Source organism: Mchenga conophoros, linkage group LG3 (genome assembly GCF_057382185.1).
Source record: "Mchenga conophoros isolate Kocher_MC1m ecotype Shallow Benthic linkage group LG3, M_conophoros_male_GT1.1, whole genome shotgun sequence".
NCBI lineage: Eukaryota > Metazoa > Chordata > Actinopteri > Cichliformes > Cichlidae > Mchenga > Mchenga conophoros.
This window is the reverse complement of record NC_140528.1, coordinates 60,778,507-60,796,073: the sequence shown is the minus strand read 5'-3', so window position 1 is coordinate 60,796,073 and position 17,567 is coordinate 60,778,507. Positions and strand designations below refer to the sequence as shown.

The 17,567-nt window shown below is 37.7% G+C and overlaps 2 protein-coding genes across 3 annotated transcripts; both read left to right on the top strand.

The window, feature by feature from the left end:
* The first annotated feature begins 787 nt into the window (after window positions 1–787).
* LOC146579854 (uncharacterized) lies at window positions 788–5,888 on the top strand. Its single transcript, XM_085268011.1, has 9 exons — window positions 788–1,113; window positions 1,216–1,352; window positions 2,250–2,544; window positions 2,745–2,896; window positions 2,984–3,281; window positions 3,433–3,578; window positions 3,855–4,110; window positions 5,543–5,721; window positions 5,800–5,888. Exons 1-9 carry the CDS (start codon window positions 788–790, stop codon window positions 5,886–5,888), a joined length of 1,878 nt encoding a protein of 625 aa, XP_085124137.1.
* Window positions 5,889–8,848: 2,960 nt separating this feature from the next.
* On the top strand, window positions 8,849–16,951 carry LOC146579853 (uncharacterized). 2 transcript variants are annotated; one of them, XM_085265564.1, is made up of 11 exons: window positions 8,849–8,973; window positions 9,120–9,161; window positions 9,798–11,527; window positions 11,632–11,768; window positions 11,962–12,256; window positions 14,477–14,628; window positions 14,716–15,010; window positions 15,129–15,274; window positions 15,486–15,741; window positions 16,367–16,545; window positions 16,625–16,951. In XM_085265564.1, the coding sequence occupies exons 3-11, from the start codon at window positions 11,214–11,216 to the stop codon at window positions 16,684–16,686; spliced, it is 1,836 nt and encodes a 611-aa protein (XP_085121690.1). In that variant the 5' UTR covers window positions 8,849–8,973; window positions 9,120–9,161; window positions 9,798–11,213; the 3' UTR covers window positions 16,687–16,951. The 2 variants fall into 2 exon arrangements, with proteins under 2 accessions (XP_085121690.1, XP_085121681.1); XM_085265555.1 differs by lacking the exons at window positions 8,849–8,973; window positions 9,120–9,161 and having other exon boundaries at window positions 9,435–11,527.
* The last annotated feature ends 616 nt before the right edge of the window (window positions 16,952–17,567 follow it).

Sequence of the window (17,567 nt, the reverse complement as noted above, 5' to 3'; positions counted from 1 at the left end):
AGTGAAATGAATAAAAATGTCTAATAAGGCAAGTGAAAATGTAGAAAAATAAAATGTTTAAACATTAAATTGTAGAAACATGCAGTGGAAAGGTTTGGTCTGAAGATTTTGAGTGTGTGGTCATTCATGCAAACATCAGTGACTAAAAATTTGCATATTCTTGGATACTGAAACAAATGCAGGAGTAAAGTATGAGACTGGTAGTGATTAGAAGAAAACTACAGAGACAGTAAGTCAGTCTACCTGCCAATTACTGCGTTTTATTAATGCCACAATACATTTGACTTGGATACTTTCTTAAGCCATGAGTGGGACTCATAGTTGGAGCTTCATTGGTAAGTTAAAGTATCTTAAACATTGTTTAAGAAAAAATAAAGTTAAAATGAAGATGATGGAATTTAATGTACACATCAGTGAGATCATTCAAAAAAATAACTCCTTTTTTTTAAATATCTTTCAAATGTCGGTATGTTAACAGGCATTTCCATCATGTTAACATTAACATCTGGAACACTGGCAGGTAAATTTTTCTTCTGCAATCAAAACATTCTCGTCCACATTTGTTAAGTGCAAACTATCACAAGTTTGCAAAAATTAAAAAAATAAAGATTTTTATTTAGAAAGCACAGCCAATAATTGAGCAAAGTTTCATTCTTAATAAAATGAATCCGTCTCAGTTCAGGCAAATACAAATATAATAACTACTAATTTGACACTGGACCTTGATTTATCTGTATATTTATATGTATATTGCTTATTCCGAGCAAAAATGTAAAAATAGCCCTCTATGTTTTCATTAATATTTTTTTTTAATCACTTAGGTCAACTCCTTTACAATGTGGCACTGAAACAAAAAGCTGTCCAATCTTCAACCAGTGGCACTGTGGGTATTGCTGGTAAGGCAGTTGATGGAAACAGAGATGCAAACTATCAAAGTGGGTCTTGCACACTTACCAATGTAGAATCTGATCCCTGGTGGAGAGTAGACCTGGTAAATGTGTATACAATTGGGACTGTAATGATAACCAATAGACAGGAATTGGAAAATGGGCTGGATGGTGCCGAAATCTGGATCGGAAATTCAATAACAATCAGTGACCCTGAAAGCATCAGGTGAAAGAGCTTGATTTATAACCGTAAGTCATTATTTATCATATCAATAGGACTTATTTATATTTATTCTTTACTTTTTCTTTTTGAATGTTTCATACACAGGTGTGCTGTCATCTCCCACATTCCCAGCGGACAAGCGTTTTATTTTCCATGTAACTCTGTGAAGGGACGCTACGTCACTGTGTTTTTACCAGGAAGTGCAAAGGTCCTAAGTCTCTGTGAGGTTGAAGTGTATTACGGTAAATACTTTCAATTCTGATGCAGATACATAAAACTGCAATTTACTGAGTCAAAGAACAAATGACAGCTTTCATGTCAGGGTGTTTTTAATTTCTAACAACATTACAATGTCACGTCTGCCATGGCAGATGAGTGGAGGTTGAAAGTTAGGATGCAAGATGCAGGCAGCTTCAGATGCAGGTGAGCTTTATTAAACTGGTAAGTGAAACAAACAAAAACTTAGCAGGCGAGAAACAGAAGCAAAGAAATTTATACTGGGAGAAACAAACAAAACACTGAACTGAAACCGGGATGCAGGGAGACGCGGGAAGATGACACAGAATGAGGCAGGGAAGAAACACAGACGAACCAACAACAAGGACGAGATGACACACAATATAAATACACAGACAGGAACATGAGGGAACAAGGAACAGGTGGCAAGCCCGGTGGAACTGATTGGGCACAACGAGACAAGGAAGCAAAACAGAATAGACTAACATGAGACACAGACCTTCAGAGTAAAACAGGAAATATACAGAGATGCAGACTGGAGGGAACACTGAGAAACACAAGGAAGAGTGCAAACATGACAAGCTGGGTAAACATGGAAAACATAACAGAATGAAACACAAACCACGGCACGAGAACTCACACAACAATATAACACAGACACATGGGGAGACAGAGGGCAGAGACACAAGGCAGAATCCAGTAAAATAAAATAAACAACCTAGGAACCATGGAATAAATCATGAACTAAAAAAGTAGAAAAACACAAGAAACCTAAGAACGCTGGGTCAAATTGACCCAGGACTGTGACATGCAATTATTCTTTGTGTTTTTATTATATAAATCAATAAGAGTTGTCAGAGCCCAAACAACATAAATTATTGTTTTCTTGGTTTTCCTTCAAGGATACCCATTACCCAATGTGGCACTCAAAGGAGAAGCTACCCAGTCATCTACACTCTCTGTTGCCACTGCGTCCAAAGCCATCGATGGCAGACGGAACTCGTTCTATAGCAATGGGTTCTGTAGCCACACGGCTGAAGACGAGACCAACCCCTGGTGGAGGGTGGACCTGCAGCGAAGCTTTACAATCACTGCTGTAAAAGTCACCAACAGAGGAGACTGCTGTGCTGAAAGACTGGATGGAGCTGAGATCAGAATAGGAAACTCACTGGAGAACAATGGAAACAATAATCCCAGGTAATTTTATATCAGTCAACGTTCATTGTGATCTTTTTCTTTGTTTGTTTTACTTTAGAATAACTTGAACAGCAATGTTTCAGCAATTAGAATATACATATTATCGACCACAGGACTAGTTAATTACTTGATGTTACCTTCTCCTTAACATGAAGTCCATAATACTAACATAATGCTGCCCCCACACTCTCTGCTGTCAGGTGTGCTTCCATCTCACATATCAACGCGGGTAAAACCTACACATACCGGTGTGATGGAGGCAGCATGGAGGGTCGCTTTGTGAATGTGTTTCTTCCTGGACAGAAGAAGACTCTCACCCTGTGTGAAGTGGAGGTGTATGCTGCCCCAGCAGGTAGAGCTTTAAGTGACTGGATCTGATCTACTGAAACACATCTGCCTGATACTGATTCATACTTGTTTCTTCTTTTCCACAATTTAGTGGAACCGCTTCCAAACGTGGCCTTAAACAAACAAACAGTACAGTCATCAACTTGGTATGGGCCAGTGTTTGGGCCCTCAAAGGGTGTCGATGGGTGCAGGAATGGAAACTTCAACATAAGATGCTGTTCTTCTACTGTAGAACAGCTGGGTCCCTGGTGGAGAGTAGACTTACTGGCTGTCTATAAAGTCAGTGCTGTCACCATCATCAACAGACAGGAATGTTGTCCTGAAAGGATTCTTGGGGCACAGATCCTGATCGGGAACTCGCTGGATCAAAATGGTAACCAAAACCCCAGGTGTGATCTGATTTCTGATAAATGTAACTTTTCTCCTTCAACATTAAATTCAATATTTTTTTGTTTTTTTAAAACAAAGAAAATCTAATGTCTGAACATAGTTTTAAGTTCTAATCTATCATTTTCTTTGTTGTTTCTCTACATCCATCAGTTGTGGCATGATCACATCATTAGATGGTACACCAACATACACATTCCAGTGTAATGAAATGGAAGGTCGCTACGTCACTGTGATCATACCAGGAAAAAGGACTTACGCAACCCTGTGTGAAGTGGAAGTGTTTGCTTCTCTATCTGGTAGGGTCTTGTTGTGCTATTTTTTAGAAATTGTTGTGGTTTTGTGTGCTTAAATTATTATTGTAAGATTTTTACTGTTGTTGTTTTTTTCTTTTTCTTGTATTTACCATTGTTCATAGGACCAAATGAACATTATGCACTTTGCTGAACTTTTAGCTTTCAGTGTCCAGTTAAACTGCAGAATATTTCAATGGAACATGTTAAAATGAAAAGAAAACAATAACAACCAAACTGGCTTAAACAAACAGAATCCTAAAGCAAAGTACTTCCCTGTAGTTCCAGAAGCTGTCACTCCTTTACCAACTCCTCCACCTCCTCCCACCCCTCCTCCACCTGTGAGCCTGCAGCTTGGTGGCAGGAACGTGACGGTGGTGGGAGAGAGGCTCTGCTGGTCTGATGCTCTGATGTACTGTAGACGTTATTACTGGGACCTGCTCAGCCTTCACAGCCAACAGGAGCAAAGCGAGTTGGAGCAGCTGCTGGGCCTCGTTCCTTTCTCCCTCACAGACCACATCTGGATGGGACTGCGCAGGTACTGATAGCTATAGATACATTTAGCTGATGTACATCACAGATTAAATAATGAGCAGGACATAACATAAATGAGATGGTGCTTCTCTCCAATCACAAGTGAAATGGAAAAATCTGTTAAAGAACTATACATAAATATCAAATGAGAACAAAGAAACAGAAGAAACAACCAAATAAATGGAGAAAGACACAACAGGAAAAGCCAGAAAGAAATGCAAACAATGTACAAAGTGAATGAAAATAACTACCAATGGTTCAAAGAAGAAATAACTTCTGACAACACAATGACCCCAAAAACAAAAAAACCCAGTCAAGAAAATATTTACTTGTTTTCTGATTATTTATCCAATTGTGTGTCATAGGGAATACATTTTTCACAGTTAATAAAGAAGGCATATTATGTAAATTTAAACTGCTGCAACATACTAAGAGGTCAGATGCCCCGCCTCTTCTGAGGAAATATTCTCAGAAGAGGCAGATTGTTAGAGTCAAAATGTTAAATATTCTGCCAAAGTTGTATTTTTACTCAGTTGTATATGTATTAAATTTTTATCCTATTGTACATTTTATTTTATTTTATTCCATTCTATATATAGTATTTTTTTATTCTATTCTATTCTGTACAGTTGTGTACAGTGTATTATTCTTATTGTTTTCCTGTGTTCTTTAATTTTTGCTATATAACTTTGCACTGTTGTGACAAAACAAATTTTTCAGATGTGGTACTAATAAAGATTCTCATCTTATCTTAAATGTTGTCATTGTGTACTTAAATTTGTAAGTCTCAGTTCAAACTGAATCATCAAAGACATTCCTTTGTTTCTGTTGTCTTCCCCAGCCTGTTGAATGGTGAGGGGGGCTACAGTGTAACTGAAGGCACATCCTATGTGAGGGTTCTGTTCTCTTATTTAGCGAGGATATTTACTTCCTGCATTTATGACCTTACCTGTGCTTGTGTATGGTGAGACGATTAGAGGGGTTACGCCATATACAGGTTGATGGAGATGACCCTTCTTGTTTAATGCTTGTTTCAAAAGAAAAAAGAACGAAAATTGGAATTTTCTGAACTCATTCCAGGCATATTTGCATCTTCCCAGTGATCACCTACTGTGCTTTGTTAATCTGAATTTCATTAACAGGTAGTCACACAGAAACGCAGACCCAACACAGATCTTTAAGTTAGATGCTTTGTGTTGTTGTGTTTTCTTATTTGCATTGCTGTGTCAAACTTACATTTGGATTTTCTATTCACTTAAGCAAAATTATGCTTAAAATGATAAAATTCAAATTGTTTTCCAGTGAAATTTTTTCCAGTATATTTAACATATTTTGTTATTTTGAAGATAAATATCAATCATATAGTTTATGTGAAATGTCAATAGCTGCATTTTCCAATCAGTTTACATCTGTTCGTTATACTTTCTCTACAACAGATCCCTCAGAGCAGATGAGTGGTTCTGGATGTCTGGATATTCCATGAATTTCTTAAATTGGCCACAAGATTTTGTTCCTGACAGCTACTCCAGCACCTGTGGAGGTGTGGCCAGCACAGACCACTTCCTCTGGCAGGACCAGCCCTGTGAGGAGAGCCTCAACTTCATCTGCCAATCAGGTTTTACTTACACCACATTAAGGCTTGTGTGCTTTTATTGTGTATTCCCTTATTGAACTTTTCCTCATGTTCTTTCAGGTGCTGACGATGGCGTGCAGAGAGTTTATTTCTCCAGCACTCAAGGATCCAACAAGTCCATAAAGGAGATGACACAGTATAAACTGTGATGCATAGTTATTTTGTTAGAAATAGTTTCTATCTGAATATGTTTTACACTCCTTTAAACCATTCTTAGAAAAATTCAGTAATTGCATAAAACATTACGTTTATCTTTTTCATAAGTTACAGTCATGAATAAATGATTTATCTTTAAATAATTTCCTGTCTAGTTTGTAGTAATGCTCATAGCAATCATAGCAATTGTATTTCTACAAAACACGTGAGGTTGTTCCTCTGCATTATATAAAGCAATAAGTGCCTATAATAGTGCCTCTAAAGTTATGGCAAAGACTGTAATGATGAAATGTGGTAATAAAGTTTGGATTAATAAACAAAGACAGTCGTATATTATAAAATATAACAATATCAAACAGTTTGGTTTTTATTTGTGCAGAAGAACACAAGTTCTTAAGCACTTCACACTACACGCACAGCAAAGTGCGAAAATGTTATTTTTCATTTGTGGACAATATAGCATACAACACACATGTCTGTAATTACTAAATTCTCTCTGACACTATATTAAAAAAAATCATTGCAGACCTGCTGTCTGACAGTATAAATAAGTTTTGTCTCTAAACAAATTAATTAGAAAGATTGTCAGAAAGATTTCCAGGGATTTGGTGGCATTTTCATATTCAGTCCTGCAACAATTTAAAATGTACCAAAATCAGTCGCAAAGTAACAATTTAAGATACAATTTAAAATAAAGCAGAATAATCAGTATGATTATTCTGACTCACTGAATTAACTGAATTCCAGCTTTGCATCAGCTTTAAACAGTCTAGTATAAATGTACTGTGAGTATACAGGATGGATATTAGCCAAGATTCGGGTTGCATCTTGTTGAATCCAGTTTTGTAAATCAACAAAGAGCATTAAACCTCAGAGCACAGCACAGGTCACCTGATCACAGCCTGTACAATAAAAAAAATCTACTGGAACTCATAATAGAAATGATTATGAGTTATGATACTTTTCCGCATGCTGAGCCACTACAACTGATTTTAAGATTCCCTCACCTGCTGAATCCCACTATAGACTCTTCCATACTAATTTTCCTGTTTTGTTATCTTGTTGTTGTTTTTTAAAGCCTCCTTCTTTTCCTATGATCGTGTTTCAAGCCAAACATATTCATTAGAATTAAAATTTAGGCTGAAATAAAGTTTGTGTTCTCATGTACTATATATGCACCACTTCATATATGACGCCATTCTTGCTTTTCAAAATACTAAGAGGCCTTTCTCTGCTCTCATTTCATTCACAATTTGAATGACGATTTGAATTTTGCAAATGAAAATTTCTCCAAAGATATAGCCTTTAAGTCACAGGCTGTGTCCTTGTTTTTTCTTTCATTTGCATTGCTAGCGTTTCCAGACAGGCATGACTAGACGTGATGCAAAAAGTTTTCCTTATGTATACTGAGGTGACTCCGGGGCTAAACTGTGAAATCTTGCAAAATATTTAATAAAAACAAAAACATTTTTATATGAACCCATTTCACTACATGAACTAAAAAAAAAGTTTAACAAATATTATTTTCCAAATATTATTAATTTAAAGTCAGTGTAAAAGGCAAACTGCTTTTGATGTAATTTTGAACAGATGCAAAATACTGAGAGGTCAGATGCTTCTTAATGATTTGAATTTAGCAAATATTCTCAGAAGATGCAGATCTTAAGTCAGGTGTTGTTGTGTTCTCTCATTTGCATTGCTGCCTTCTCCAGACAGGCGTGTTTGTTTTTTAGTTTTGACAGAAAACACAAACTTGCTGTGACATTAGCGGGGCAGGTATTTTATCTACATCATTTAATCCACAAAGATGAACGTGAAAGAAATTTCATTCAGAGTTAGAAAGATGTCTTTTCAGTGTTTTTCTAAACAAATTATTAAAAAAATAGTAATACATATTATTATTTTAAAGCTAATTATTAACCATGTAGCATATATGAAACTCAGTATCAACAGGTGGTGCCAGTACTACATCAATGGCAACATTTTCATTCCGTTTAAATCTGTTTTGATGTTTTATTTTAAATTCTTAAATTGGATGTTGCCCATTGTGGGGTGAACCTAAACATCATCTGCTGATCTGGCTGGGCTTATATCATGTTAAACACATGTATGCAAATATTGTAAAAGTGCAATTTCAACAGCACATTTCAGTTTTTCTACATGAAAAGTGTGTAAAACTACAGATAAATCTCTGGTAGCTCACTGCCCAGATGTCATGTACTTATAAAACCTTATATTTTTATTTGACTGATGAAAACTTTCATTTTTTTTACTCGAATTTCTGTTGTACACATTAAAAATGTTTTTTTATCTCATTTAACTGTTTATCTAATACCTATCTACTTTGGTGTAGTATAAATAGTTTTTGGGGAGCTTTTTATCAGCAGGAAAAGTTGTACACCTATAAGAAATCCATAAATGCATGCCATGCACATTTTCCAAAACCATTCAGCAGACCAGATTGGAGTCTCTGTCGGGTCAATGCTGGCCCCAGGGCTTTTATTTCACACCCCTGATGTAAACGATGCTGTGGAAAACTGTAACTGCACAGGTATCTCTGTTTGTGTCAGAGACATTAGCATTGAAATTAAATATTACACTTGAGAAATGCAAGTGCCATCATCTTCATCAAAGTAATAAAGTTTACAATAAAACGGCACATATAGTTGTGTGTGAATCTGGCTGATAGACTTTGAGGTAAGCATGTGCCTTTGAAAGTAATGATCAGTGAAATGAATAAAAATGTGTAATACGGCAAGTGAAAAATGTAAAAAAATAAAATAGAATATTTAAACATTAAATTGTAGAAACATGCATTGGAAAGGTTTGGTCTGAAGATCCAGATATGAGTTTGGGTGTGTTGTCATTCATGCAAACATTACTGACTAAAAATTTGCATATTCTTGGATATCAAAACAAACAGGGGAGAATAGTATGAGATTGGTAGTGCTTAGAAGAAAACTACAGAGACAGTAAGTCAGTCTACCTGCCAATTACTGCATTTTATTAATGCCATAATACATTTGACTTGGATACTTTCTTAAGCCATGAGTGGGACTCATAGTTGGAGCTTCATTGGTAAGTTAAAGTATCTTAAACTTTCTTTAAGAAAAAATAAAGTTAAAATGAAGATGATGGAATTTAATGTACACATCAGTGAGATCATTGAAAAAAATAACTCCTTTTTAAAAAAAAAAATCTTTTAAATGTCTGTATGTTAACAGGCATTTCCATCATGTTAACATTAACATCTGGAACACTGGCAGGTAAACTTTTCTTCTACGAACAAACATATTCTGGTCCACAAAGTGCAATCTTGTGCAGAATAGCACATGATGGTGATGGAACAAAGAAAATGTAAAAAAGTCAAATAAAGAAAAATCACAGCCGATATTGAAGCAAATTATCTTCAAACTAAACTGAAACAGCCTTAGTGCAGGTGATAGCCGAGATCAATAAGCTGCACAGTGTATATATATATATATATATATAGAGATAGATAGATAGATAGATAGATAGATAGATAGATGTGTGTGTGAAAAAGTGTTTGACTCTTCTTTCATTTTTTTTTTTTTGCACATTTGTCACACTTGCATTTTTCAAATCCTCAAACTAATTATATTATTAGACAAAGATAGCCACAATAAGTACAAATTGCAATTTTAATTGATTTAATTCATAAAGGGAAAAATGCTATCCAAAACTATGTAACTGAGCATTCAAACAACTGTGAAGTTGGTAACTGAGATTCTTGAAATACATTATTTTTATTTGTAGTGTGCTACTTTAGATTTTTTTTTTCCCAAAAGGAGGTAGAAGTTAGTTTGGAGCTATGCTAAGTTGCAAAATCTGCTTAAGTTAAGTTATGTTCATTTAACCTCTGTTTCCTCCTGTCTAACCAGCTCACTCCCTTACAGTAAGAAATTAGTAAGTAGCCGCCTTGAGACCAGGAGGGCCAGGTTCTAATCCTGCTCATGGCAACGTTTCTTGTGGGGCAGGGATAGCTCAGTAGGTAGACTGGTCGCCCCATGATCGGAAGGTCGGGGGTTTGAATTCACTGAACGGCCACCCTGAAGTACACCTGAGCAAGGTACCGTCCCCACACACTGCTCCCCGGGCGCCTGCTTAGTGGCTGCCCACTGCTTCACTGAATGAACGGGTCAAATGTAGAGGAAAAACAAGTAATTTCCCCACGGGGATCAATAAAGTATGCATTATTATTAATTAATCTCCTGAACCTGATAACTGGTCGTGCCACTTTTTGGCAGGACAAACTGCACTCAAGCATTAGTGATAACTGGCAATAAGTCTTTGACATCACTGTGGAGTAATGTTGGCCCAATCTTCTCAGCAGAATTGTGTTAATTAAGCTACATTGGAGGATTTTTGAGCATGGAAGTGTCATGTTCAGCAAACAATTGATCTTTCACCGAAGTGCAGGTTATGCCAAAGCATCTCAATGTGATTAAAAGTTTGACCTTTGATTAGGCCACTCCAGGACTGTTATTTGGTTTGGGTTTTTTTTTTTTGTTTTGTTTAGTTTTGATTTGTTTTTTCTTCAGGATTTTATGGTATAGAACAGAATCAATGCTTAAATCAAATCCTTCAAATCTGGATGTAGTGTTTTCAGTGGAAGAAATGTTTTGTCACTCATTCAAGTGACTTCTTCAGTCTCAGTTGACTGCAGGTTTCCTCAACCTTAAAAACACTACATTTGCATAATGACTTAAACTGGCATCGCTGGCAAACAATGGGCTGTGTCTTGGGGATCATCAACATGTTTTGTGAGGGGGGATTTTGGTCAGCAGTGTCTTTTTCCTTGGATCTCTCTTATGGATGACATTTTTACTTAATCTCTTTCTTATTTTTGTATCATGAACTCTGACATTAACTGAAGCAAGTGAATCTTGTAGTTCTTTGGATGCTGTTCTGGGTTCTTGTGTGACCTCTGGTTGAGTCATCAATGCACTCTTGCAGTGATTTTGGTTGAAAATCCCGGGAAGGTTCCCGACTTTTCCAAGTTGTCTCCATTTGGCAGATTGGATAGTTTTTTTCTCTTATAAATGAACTCTTACCTAAATAAACTTTTTTTTTTGTATTTACTCGTTATTTTGTCTATTATTCAAATTTGTTTGATGACATGAAACATGTAACTGTGTTAAGTATACAGAAAAAAAGAAATCAAGAAGGGGACAAATGCCTTTCAGAGCACTGTATATTATGTTTGACTCTAAACATTCAAGGTGAGCAATCAGTGAAGAGTTGCAACATATATTCAAAGGTTTGGTTCTGCTCAGTACTAGCTGTTTTGATTAATAATGCATTTTTTAAAATATTTAGGTCAACTTCTTTACAACCTGGCACTGAAAAAAACAGCTGTCCAATCTTCAACCAGTGGCACTGTGGGTACTGGTGGTAAGGCAGTTGATGGAAACAGAGATGCAAGCTATCAAAGAGGGTCTTGCACACTTACCAGTGAACAATCTGATCCCTGGTGGAGAGTAGACCTGGTAAATGTGTATACAATTGGGACTGTAATGATAACTAATAGAGATGAATTGGGAAACAGGCTGGATGGTGCTGAAATCTGGATCGGAAATTCAACAAAAATCAGTGACCCTGAAAGTAACAGGTGAAAGAATGCGATATATACCCATAAGTCAGTTATCATTATATCAGTGGGACTTATTTATTTTTAATTTTTATACTTTTTCTTTTTGAATCTGTTATATACAGGTGTGCTGTCATCTCTCACATTCCCAGCGGACAAGCGTTTTATTTTCCATGTAACTCTGTGAAGGGACGCTACGTCACTGTGTTTCTACCAGGAAGTGCAAAGGTCCTGAGTCTCTGTGAGGTTGAAGTGTACTACGGTAAACACCTTTAATTATTATGTTGATACATAAGACTGTAATTTACTGAGTCAAAGGACAATGAAAGCTTTCATGTCAGGGTGTTTTTAATTTCTAAAAATATTATTATGATTCTTTTTTTTTAAATTTATGTCAATAGAGATTGTGACAGGCCAACCAAAAGAAATTATTGTTTTCTTGGTTTTCCTTCAAGGATACCCATTACCCAATGTGGCACTCAAAGGAGAAGCTACCCAGTCATCTACACTCTCTGTTGCCACTGCGTCCAAAGCCATCGATGGCAGACGGAACTCGTTCTATAGCAATGGGTTCTGTAGCCACACGGCTGAAGACGAGACCAACCCCTGGTGGAGGGTGGACCTGCAGCGAAGCTTTACAATCACTGCTGTAAAAGTCACCAACAGAGGAGACTGCTGTGCTGAAAGACTGGATGGAGCTGAGATCAGAATAGGAAACTCACTGGAGAACAATGGAAACAATAATCCCAGGTAATGATGACTTCATACCAGTCAATGTTCATTGTGATTTTTTCTTTGTTTGTTTCATCTTAAAATAATTTCAACAGCAATATTTCAGAGATTGCAATATTTATATATTATCCACCACAGGACTAGTTCAGGACTTCATGTTACTTCCTCCTGAACTGGAACTCCACAACATTAACATAATACTGCCCTGTTAAATATCCCAACTCTTTGATCTTTGGGCTGAAGGAAGAATAACACTCAATGCATAAATGCTCAATCAACAATTACTTTAATCAGCACAATTCTCTTTATTCCATACAACACTTTGAGCATTTCAAACGTCCGAACAGGAGATGTGCACTGGAGGGTGTCCGGCAAAATCTCAAAGTGTCTGACCATTTCTCACATTCTTACAGCTTCGGCCCCCCTTCCAAACTAAGCATCCAAATTCTTTCTCTCTCAGTGAGCCTAAGTTACGACCTTGGCTTCCTGTGCAGTATGTTTTGCTCTTCCTACAATCAGAAAAGCAAGGCCATGATTCTCCGCAAACAGTATTTTCTTTATAAATCAGCAGTATGAAGTACCATAGAACAGTGTAATTCATTCACAGTAAATCAGCAGTCTAATGTAATACAAATCAGTCTAATCAATACAATAATTTCACCTTCTAACTCAGGAGTATAATGCAACCTAAAACTATAGAATGATTTCATAAGCTTAAATCAGAGGTATAATGTAACATAAGACAGTGTAATAATCTCACAATTCCCCCTTTGAGCTCTTCTTAAACACAGGTCACATGCGGGGCGACCGTGGCGCTGGGGTTGGGAAGCGCATCTGTAACCAGAATGTCGCCGGTTCGATCCCCGCGCTCTCTGTCCTGGTCGTTGTGTCCGTGGACAAGATGCTCTAGGGCTCTAGTTACAGAACCATCTGGGGCTATATTGTTGGGAATGAAAGTGCAGCACATCTCTCCAAACATTACACACACACACACACTCTCTTGTTACCCACTAGGTGTCAGTTCTCTTAGTTGTCATGCTTCTTTTCTCTCTCTCAACCCTCTGTCCCCCTTTAATAGGTGGACCATATGTGGGATAACTGCTGTGTTTGGGAAATTTAGATGCAAGAAAAATAATGTTCTTCTAGTCACTAGAAGAACATTATTTTTTCATTTCATTTTTCACTAGAATCTAGTGTTTCAAAGTTGGTTTAGTATAACATGTTCGTTACTTTATGACCCACAGACTTATTCTAAACATAACCTAGGTGTGTAAGCATGTTTGCAATGACCCCTCTGCACTCTAAGTCATTTCCCACAATATATCAGTCACGCCAAACAAAGCTTATGACCTTCAGAAGACTGAGTTCCAACTCTCATGAGCACGTTTGCCAGGCCCTGTGTCAGCCCCCCCTTAATGATATAATTAACTCACATGTACATGTACATATTTAAATTCTTAAGATCGCGTTTAAACTCACAAAAGAGAATTTCCTTCCTTCAGTAGGTCATTTGTGTTGTTCAATAAGCAGAAACCATCTCACAATTTGACTATCTTATCTAAATGTATTGTTTCATCACTGGTTGGACATACCAGTCTTTCTTTTTTTTAAGTTAACCTTGCTGAAATTCACGTGTTAATGAGTGTAAGCTGATTTTCATTGCATGTGTGCATTAGTAGGCGGGTTAATTCTATGTGTGTTCAGTGGAGCTGCAGATCCAGCAAACCCTCTGTGCGTGTTTTTGTTTGTTGCGATGTTCCAGACACTTTCCCAACCTCCACAAGTCAGTTGGCCCCAAATTTCAACACAATTTTATGTGCTCTTAAAACCTTCATTTCCGTCCTTGCTGCTGTACATTTCACAGCTGCTGATTGTTGCTGGGTGTGGTTCCCATTATGTTTATCTATCAATTTGCTCCGGCTGCTGTGCTCATGGTGGAAGGTTGATCAAGGTCCGTAGCCACCTGTATTAACACACTGTGACACTTATCTAATATCATTTTCATCACTGCTCCATAGACAAGCAGGTAACACGCCCACCTTTACAGCGTAAACTGCACACAAGTCTCGCAACACATTCCTCTCTCTGCTTGTCAATGTTGATACTGAAGGTTGACCCCGAAGGAAATTGGGTTAAGGCTGCCGACCTTTTGCCAGCGCCATCTTACCCTTCCGACCGTACATACATTGCACAGGGGGAAGACAGGTCAGAGAGGTATAACACAATTTCTGCTGTCAGGTGTGCTTCCATCTCACATATCAAAGCGGGTAAAACCTACACATACCGGTGTGATGGAGGCAGCATGGAGGGTCGCTTTGTGAACGTGTTTCTTCCTGGACAGAAGAAGACTCTCACCCTGTGTGAAGTGGAGGTGTATGCTGCCCCAGCAGGTAGAGCTTTAAGCGACTGGATCTGATCTACTGAAACACATCTGCCTGATACTGATTCATACTTGTTTCTTCTTTTCAACAATTTAGTGGAACCGCTTCCAAACGTGGCCTTGAACAAACAAACAGTACAGTCATCAACTTATGGGCCAGTGTATGGGCCCTCAAAGGGTGTCGATGGGTGCAAAAATGGAAACTCAAACTCAGGATGCTGTACACACAATCATTTTGAACTGGGTCCCTGGTGGAGAGTAGACTTGTTGGCTGTCTATAAAGTCAGTGCTGTCACCATCATCAACAGACAGGACTGTTGTCCTGAAAGGATTCTTGGGGCACAGATCCTGATCGGGAACTCGCTGGATCAAAATGGTAACATGAACCCCAGGTGAGATCTGATTTCTGATAAATATGCTCCATAAACATTTTTTCCTTATTAAAAAACTGAACATTATATTTAAAAGAGTTACACTGAAACTTTTTAAAATTTTCTCTACATCCATCAGTTGTGGCATGATCACATCATTAGCGGGTACACCAACATACACATTCCAGTGTAATGAAATGGAAGGTCGCTACATCATTGTGATCATACCAGGAAAAAGGACTTACGCAACCCTGTGTGAAGTGGAAGTGTTTGCTTCTCTCTCTGGTAGGGTCTTGTTGTGCTATTTTTTAGAAATTGTTGTGGTTTTGTGTGCTTAAATTATTATTGTAAGATTTATACTGTTTTGATTTGTTTTTCTTGTATTTACCATTAAACTACAGAATATTTGAATGGAACATGTTAAAATGAAAGGAAAACAATAACAACCAAACTGGCTTAAACAAACAGAATCCTAAAGCAAAGTACTTCCCTGTAGTTCCAGAAGCTGTCACTCCTTTACCAACTCCTCCACCTCCTCCCACCCCTCCTCCACCTGTGAGCCTGCAGCTTGGTGGCAGGAACGTGACGGTGGTGGGAGAGAGGCTCTGCTGGTCTGATGCTCTGATGTACTGTAGACGTTATTACTGGGACCTGCTCAGCCTTCACAGCCAACAGGAGCAAAGCGAGTTGGAGCAGCTGCTGGGCCTCGTTCCTTTCTCCCTCACAGACCACATCTGGATGGGACTGCGCAGGTACTGATACAGTAGTTATTGCAGTAGTCCGCAAACTATTCAGTTCCCCCAAATTGGTCCTGATGGTCTACAACATAAGTATGTTTGGATGCGATAAGATGCAAATGTCTTCTAAAACAAACAAAATAACAAACAAATGGAAAAGTGCTGTATAATTGCACAAAAACTACCAATTTTGTTGTGTTTTTTTTTTTCATAATTAATGAATAACGTTTGTGATGTTCAAGGTTCCTGCACAATACTAAGAGGCCAGATGCACTACCCTGTACTCTTATGATGCATGATGTCTGTGACAATTTGCAAACTTTGCAAATCAAATTATGCAGATGCAGATCTTTGCATTGCGCGTCCTTCCATTTTCTCATTTGCATTTCTGCCATTGCTGCAATAATAGGCCACTTTGCAAACAGCTTTCACTGTAAACACAACAAACCTGCTGTACCAAGGTTTTTTTCTGTTTTTTTAATGATTGTCATTGTTCTTTTAGGCCTACACAACATCAAGAAGATAAATATGGATCATCCAGCTTATGTGAAATTCAACAAGCAGCTTTTAAACGCCCATATGCTCCATAAAGAGATAAATGTAAATCTGTTCAGATCTGTTCATCTGTTCTGTCCAACAGATCCCTCAGAGGAGACGAGTGGTTCTGGATGTCTGGACAGTCCATGAATTTCTTGAATTGGCCACAGGATTTTGTTCCAGACTGTTACTCCAGCACCTGTGGGGGCATGACTAGCACAGAGCACCTCCTGTGGCAAGACCAGCCCTGTGAGGAGAGCCTCAACTTCATCTGCCAATCAGGTTTTACTTACACCACGTTAAGGCTTGTGTGCTTTTATTGTGCATTGCTTTAGTTGAACTTTTCCTCATGTTCTTTCAGGTGCTGACGATGGCGTGCAGAGAGTTTATTTCTCCAGCACCAAGGATCCAACAAGTCCATAGGAAAATCGATGACACTGTATAAACTGTGATGCATGATTTTTTTTGTTAGAAATAGTTTTCATTTGAATTTGTTTTACACTCCTTTAAACCATTCTTAGAAAAATTCAGTAATCGCATAAAACATTACGTTTTCTTTTTCATAAGTTACAGTCATGAATAAATGATTTGTCTTTAAAATCTTTCCTGTCTAGTTTGTAGTAATGCTCATAGCAATCATAGCAATTGTATTTCTACAAAACACGTGAGGTTGTTCCTCTGCATTATATAAAGCAATAAATGACTATAATAATGTCTCTAAAGTTATGGCAAAGACTGTAATGATGAAATGTGGTAATAAAGTTTGGATTAAAACATCCATCCATCCATCTTCATCCGCTTTATCCGGGGCCGGGTCGCGGAGGCAGCAGCCTAAGCAGAGAAGCCCAGACCTCCCTCTCCCCAGCCACACCACAATGTTGCGTGCGTGCATTTACTGGGCATTGCCTTAATTTAACTGTAACTCATAACCCTTTACGTGCTCAGGACAGTGTCCAAAGAGTTTACTTCGACAGCACCGCGATTGCCACACGTTCACAGTAAAGGTGAATATCGTCATGTATGCTGAAATGTATATTTTAAAGATAGATTTAATTAGAAACTTTATTTCTTAATCTATCCTTTGCTGAGGCTCCATAAGAAATGTGTGCACGAAAGGGAATTTGACTTTAAAAACATGACTAAAGCTGTTAATGCAGTACTTCTGTTAGAACCCCTGAATGTGAGCTGACAGACATCAACTCTGGTACATCTTGATTGTCTGATTTAAATTCAGAGGCAGACTTACAGGAATTGTCTCATTGTGTAAGCATTTATGGACACAAATGTGTTGGAAGCTAAACTTT

What these genes read in the sequence shown, in the direction of transcription:
- LOC146579854 (XM_085268011.1), top strand. Translation starts at nt 788, where the DNA reads ATGTTTTCATTAATATTTTTTTTTAATCACTTAGGTCAACTCCTTTAC. An exon ending in AATGGAAACAATAATCCCAG is followed by an intron (nt 2,545 to 2,744) that starts GTAATTTTATAT and finishes CTCTGCTGTCAG; the next exon opens with GTGTGCTTCCATCTCACATA. An exon ending in ATCTGGATGGGACTGCGCAG is followed by an intron (nt 4,111 to 5,542) that starts GTACTGATAGCT and finishes TCTCTACAACAG; the next exon opens with ATCCCTCAGAGCAGATGAGT.
- LOC146579853 (XM_085265564.1), top strand. Translation starts at nt 11,214, where the DNA reads ATGCATTTTTTAAAATATTTAGGTCAACTTCTTTACAACCTGGCACTG. An exon ending in AATGGTAACATGAACCCCAG is followed by an intron (nt 15,011 to 15,128) that starts GTGAGATCTGAT and finishes TACATCCATCAG; the next exon opens with TTGTGGCATGATCACATCAT. An exon ending in ATCTGGATGGGACTGCGCAG is followed by an intron (nt 15,742 to 16,366) that starts GTACTGATACAG and finishes TCTGTCCAACAG; the next exon opens with ATCCCTCAGAGGAGACGAGT.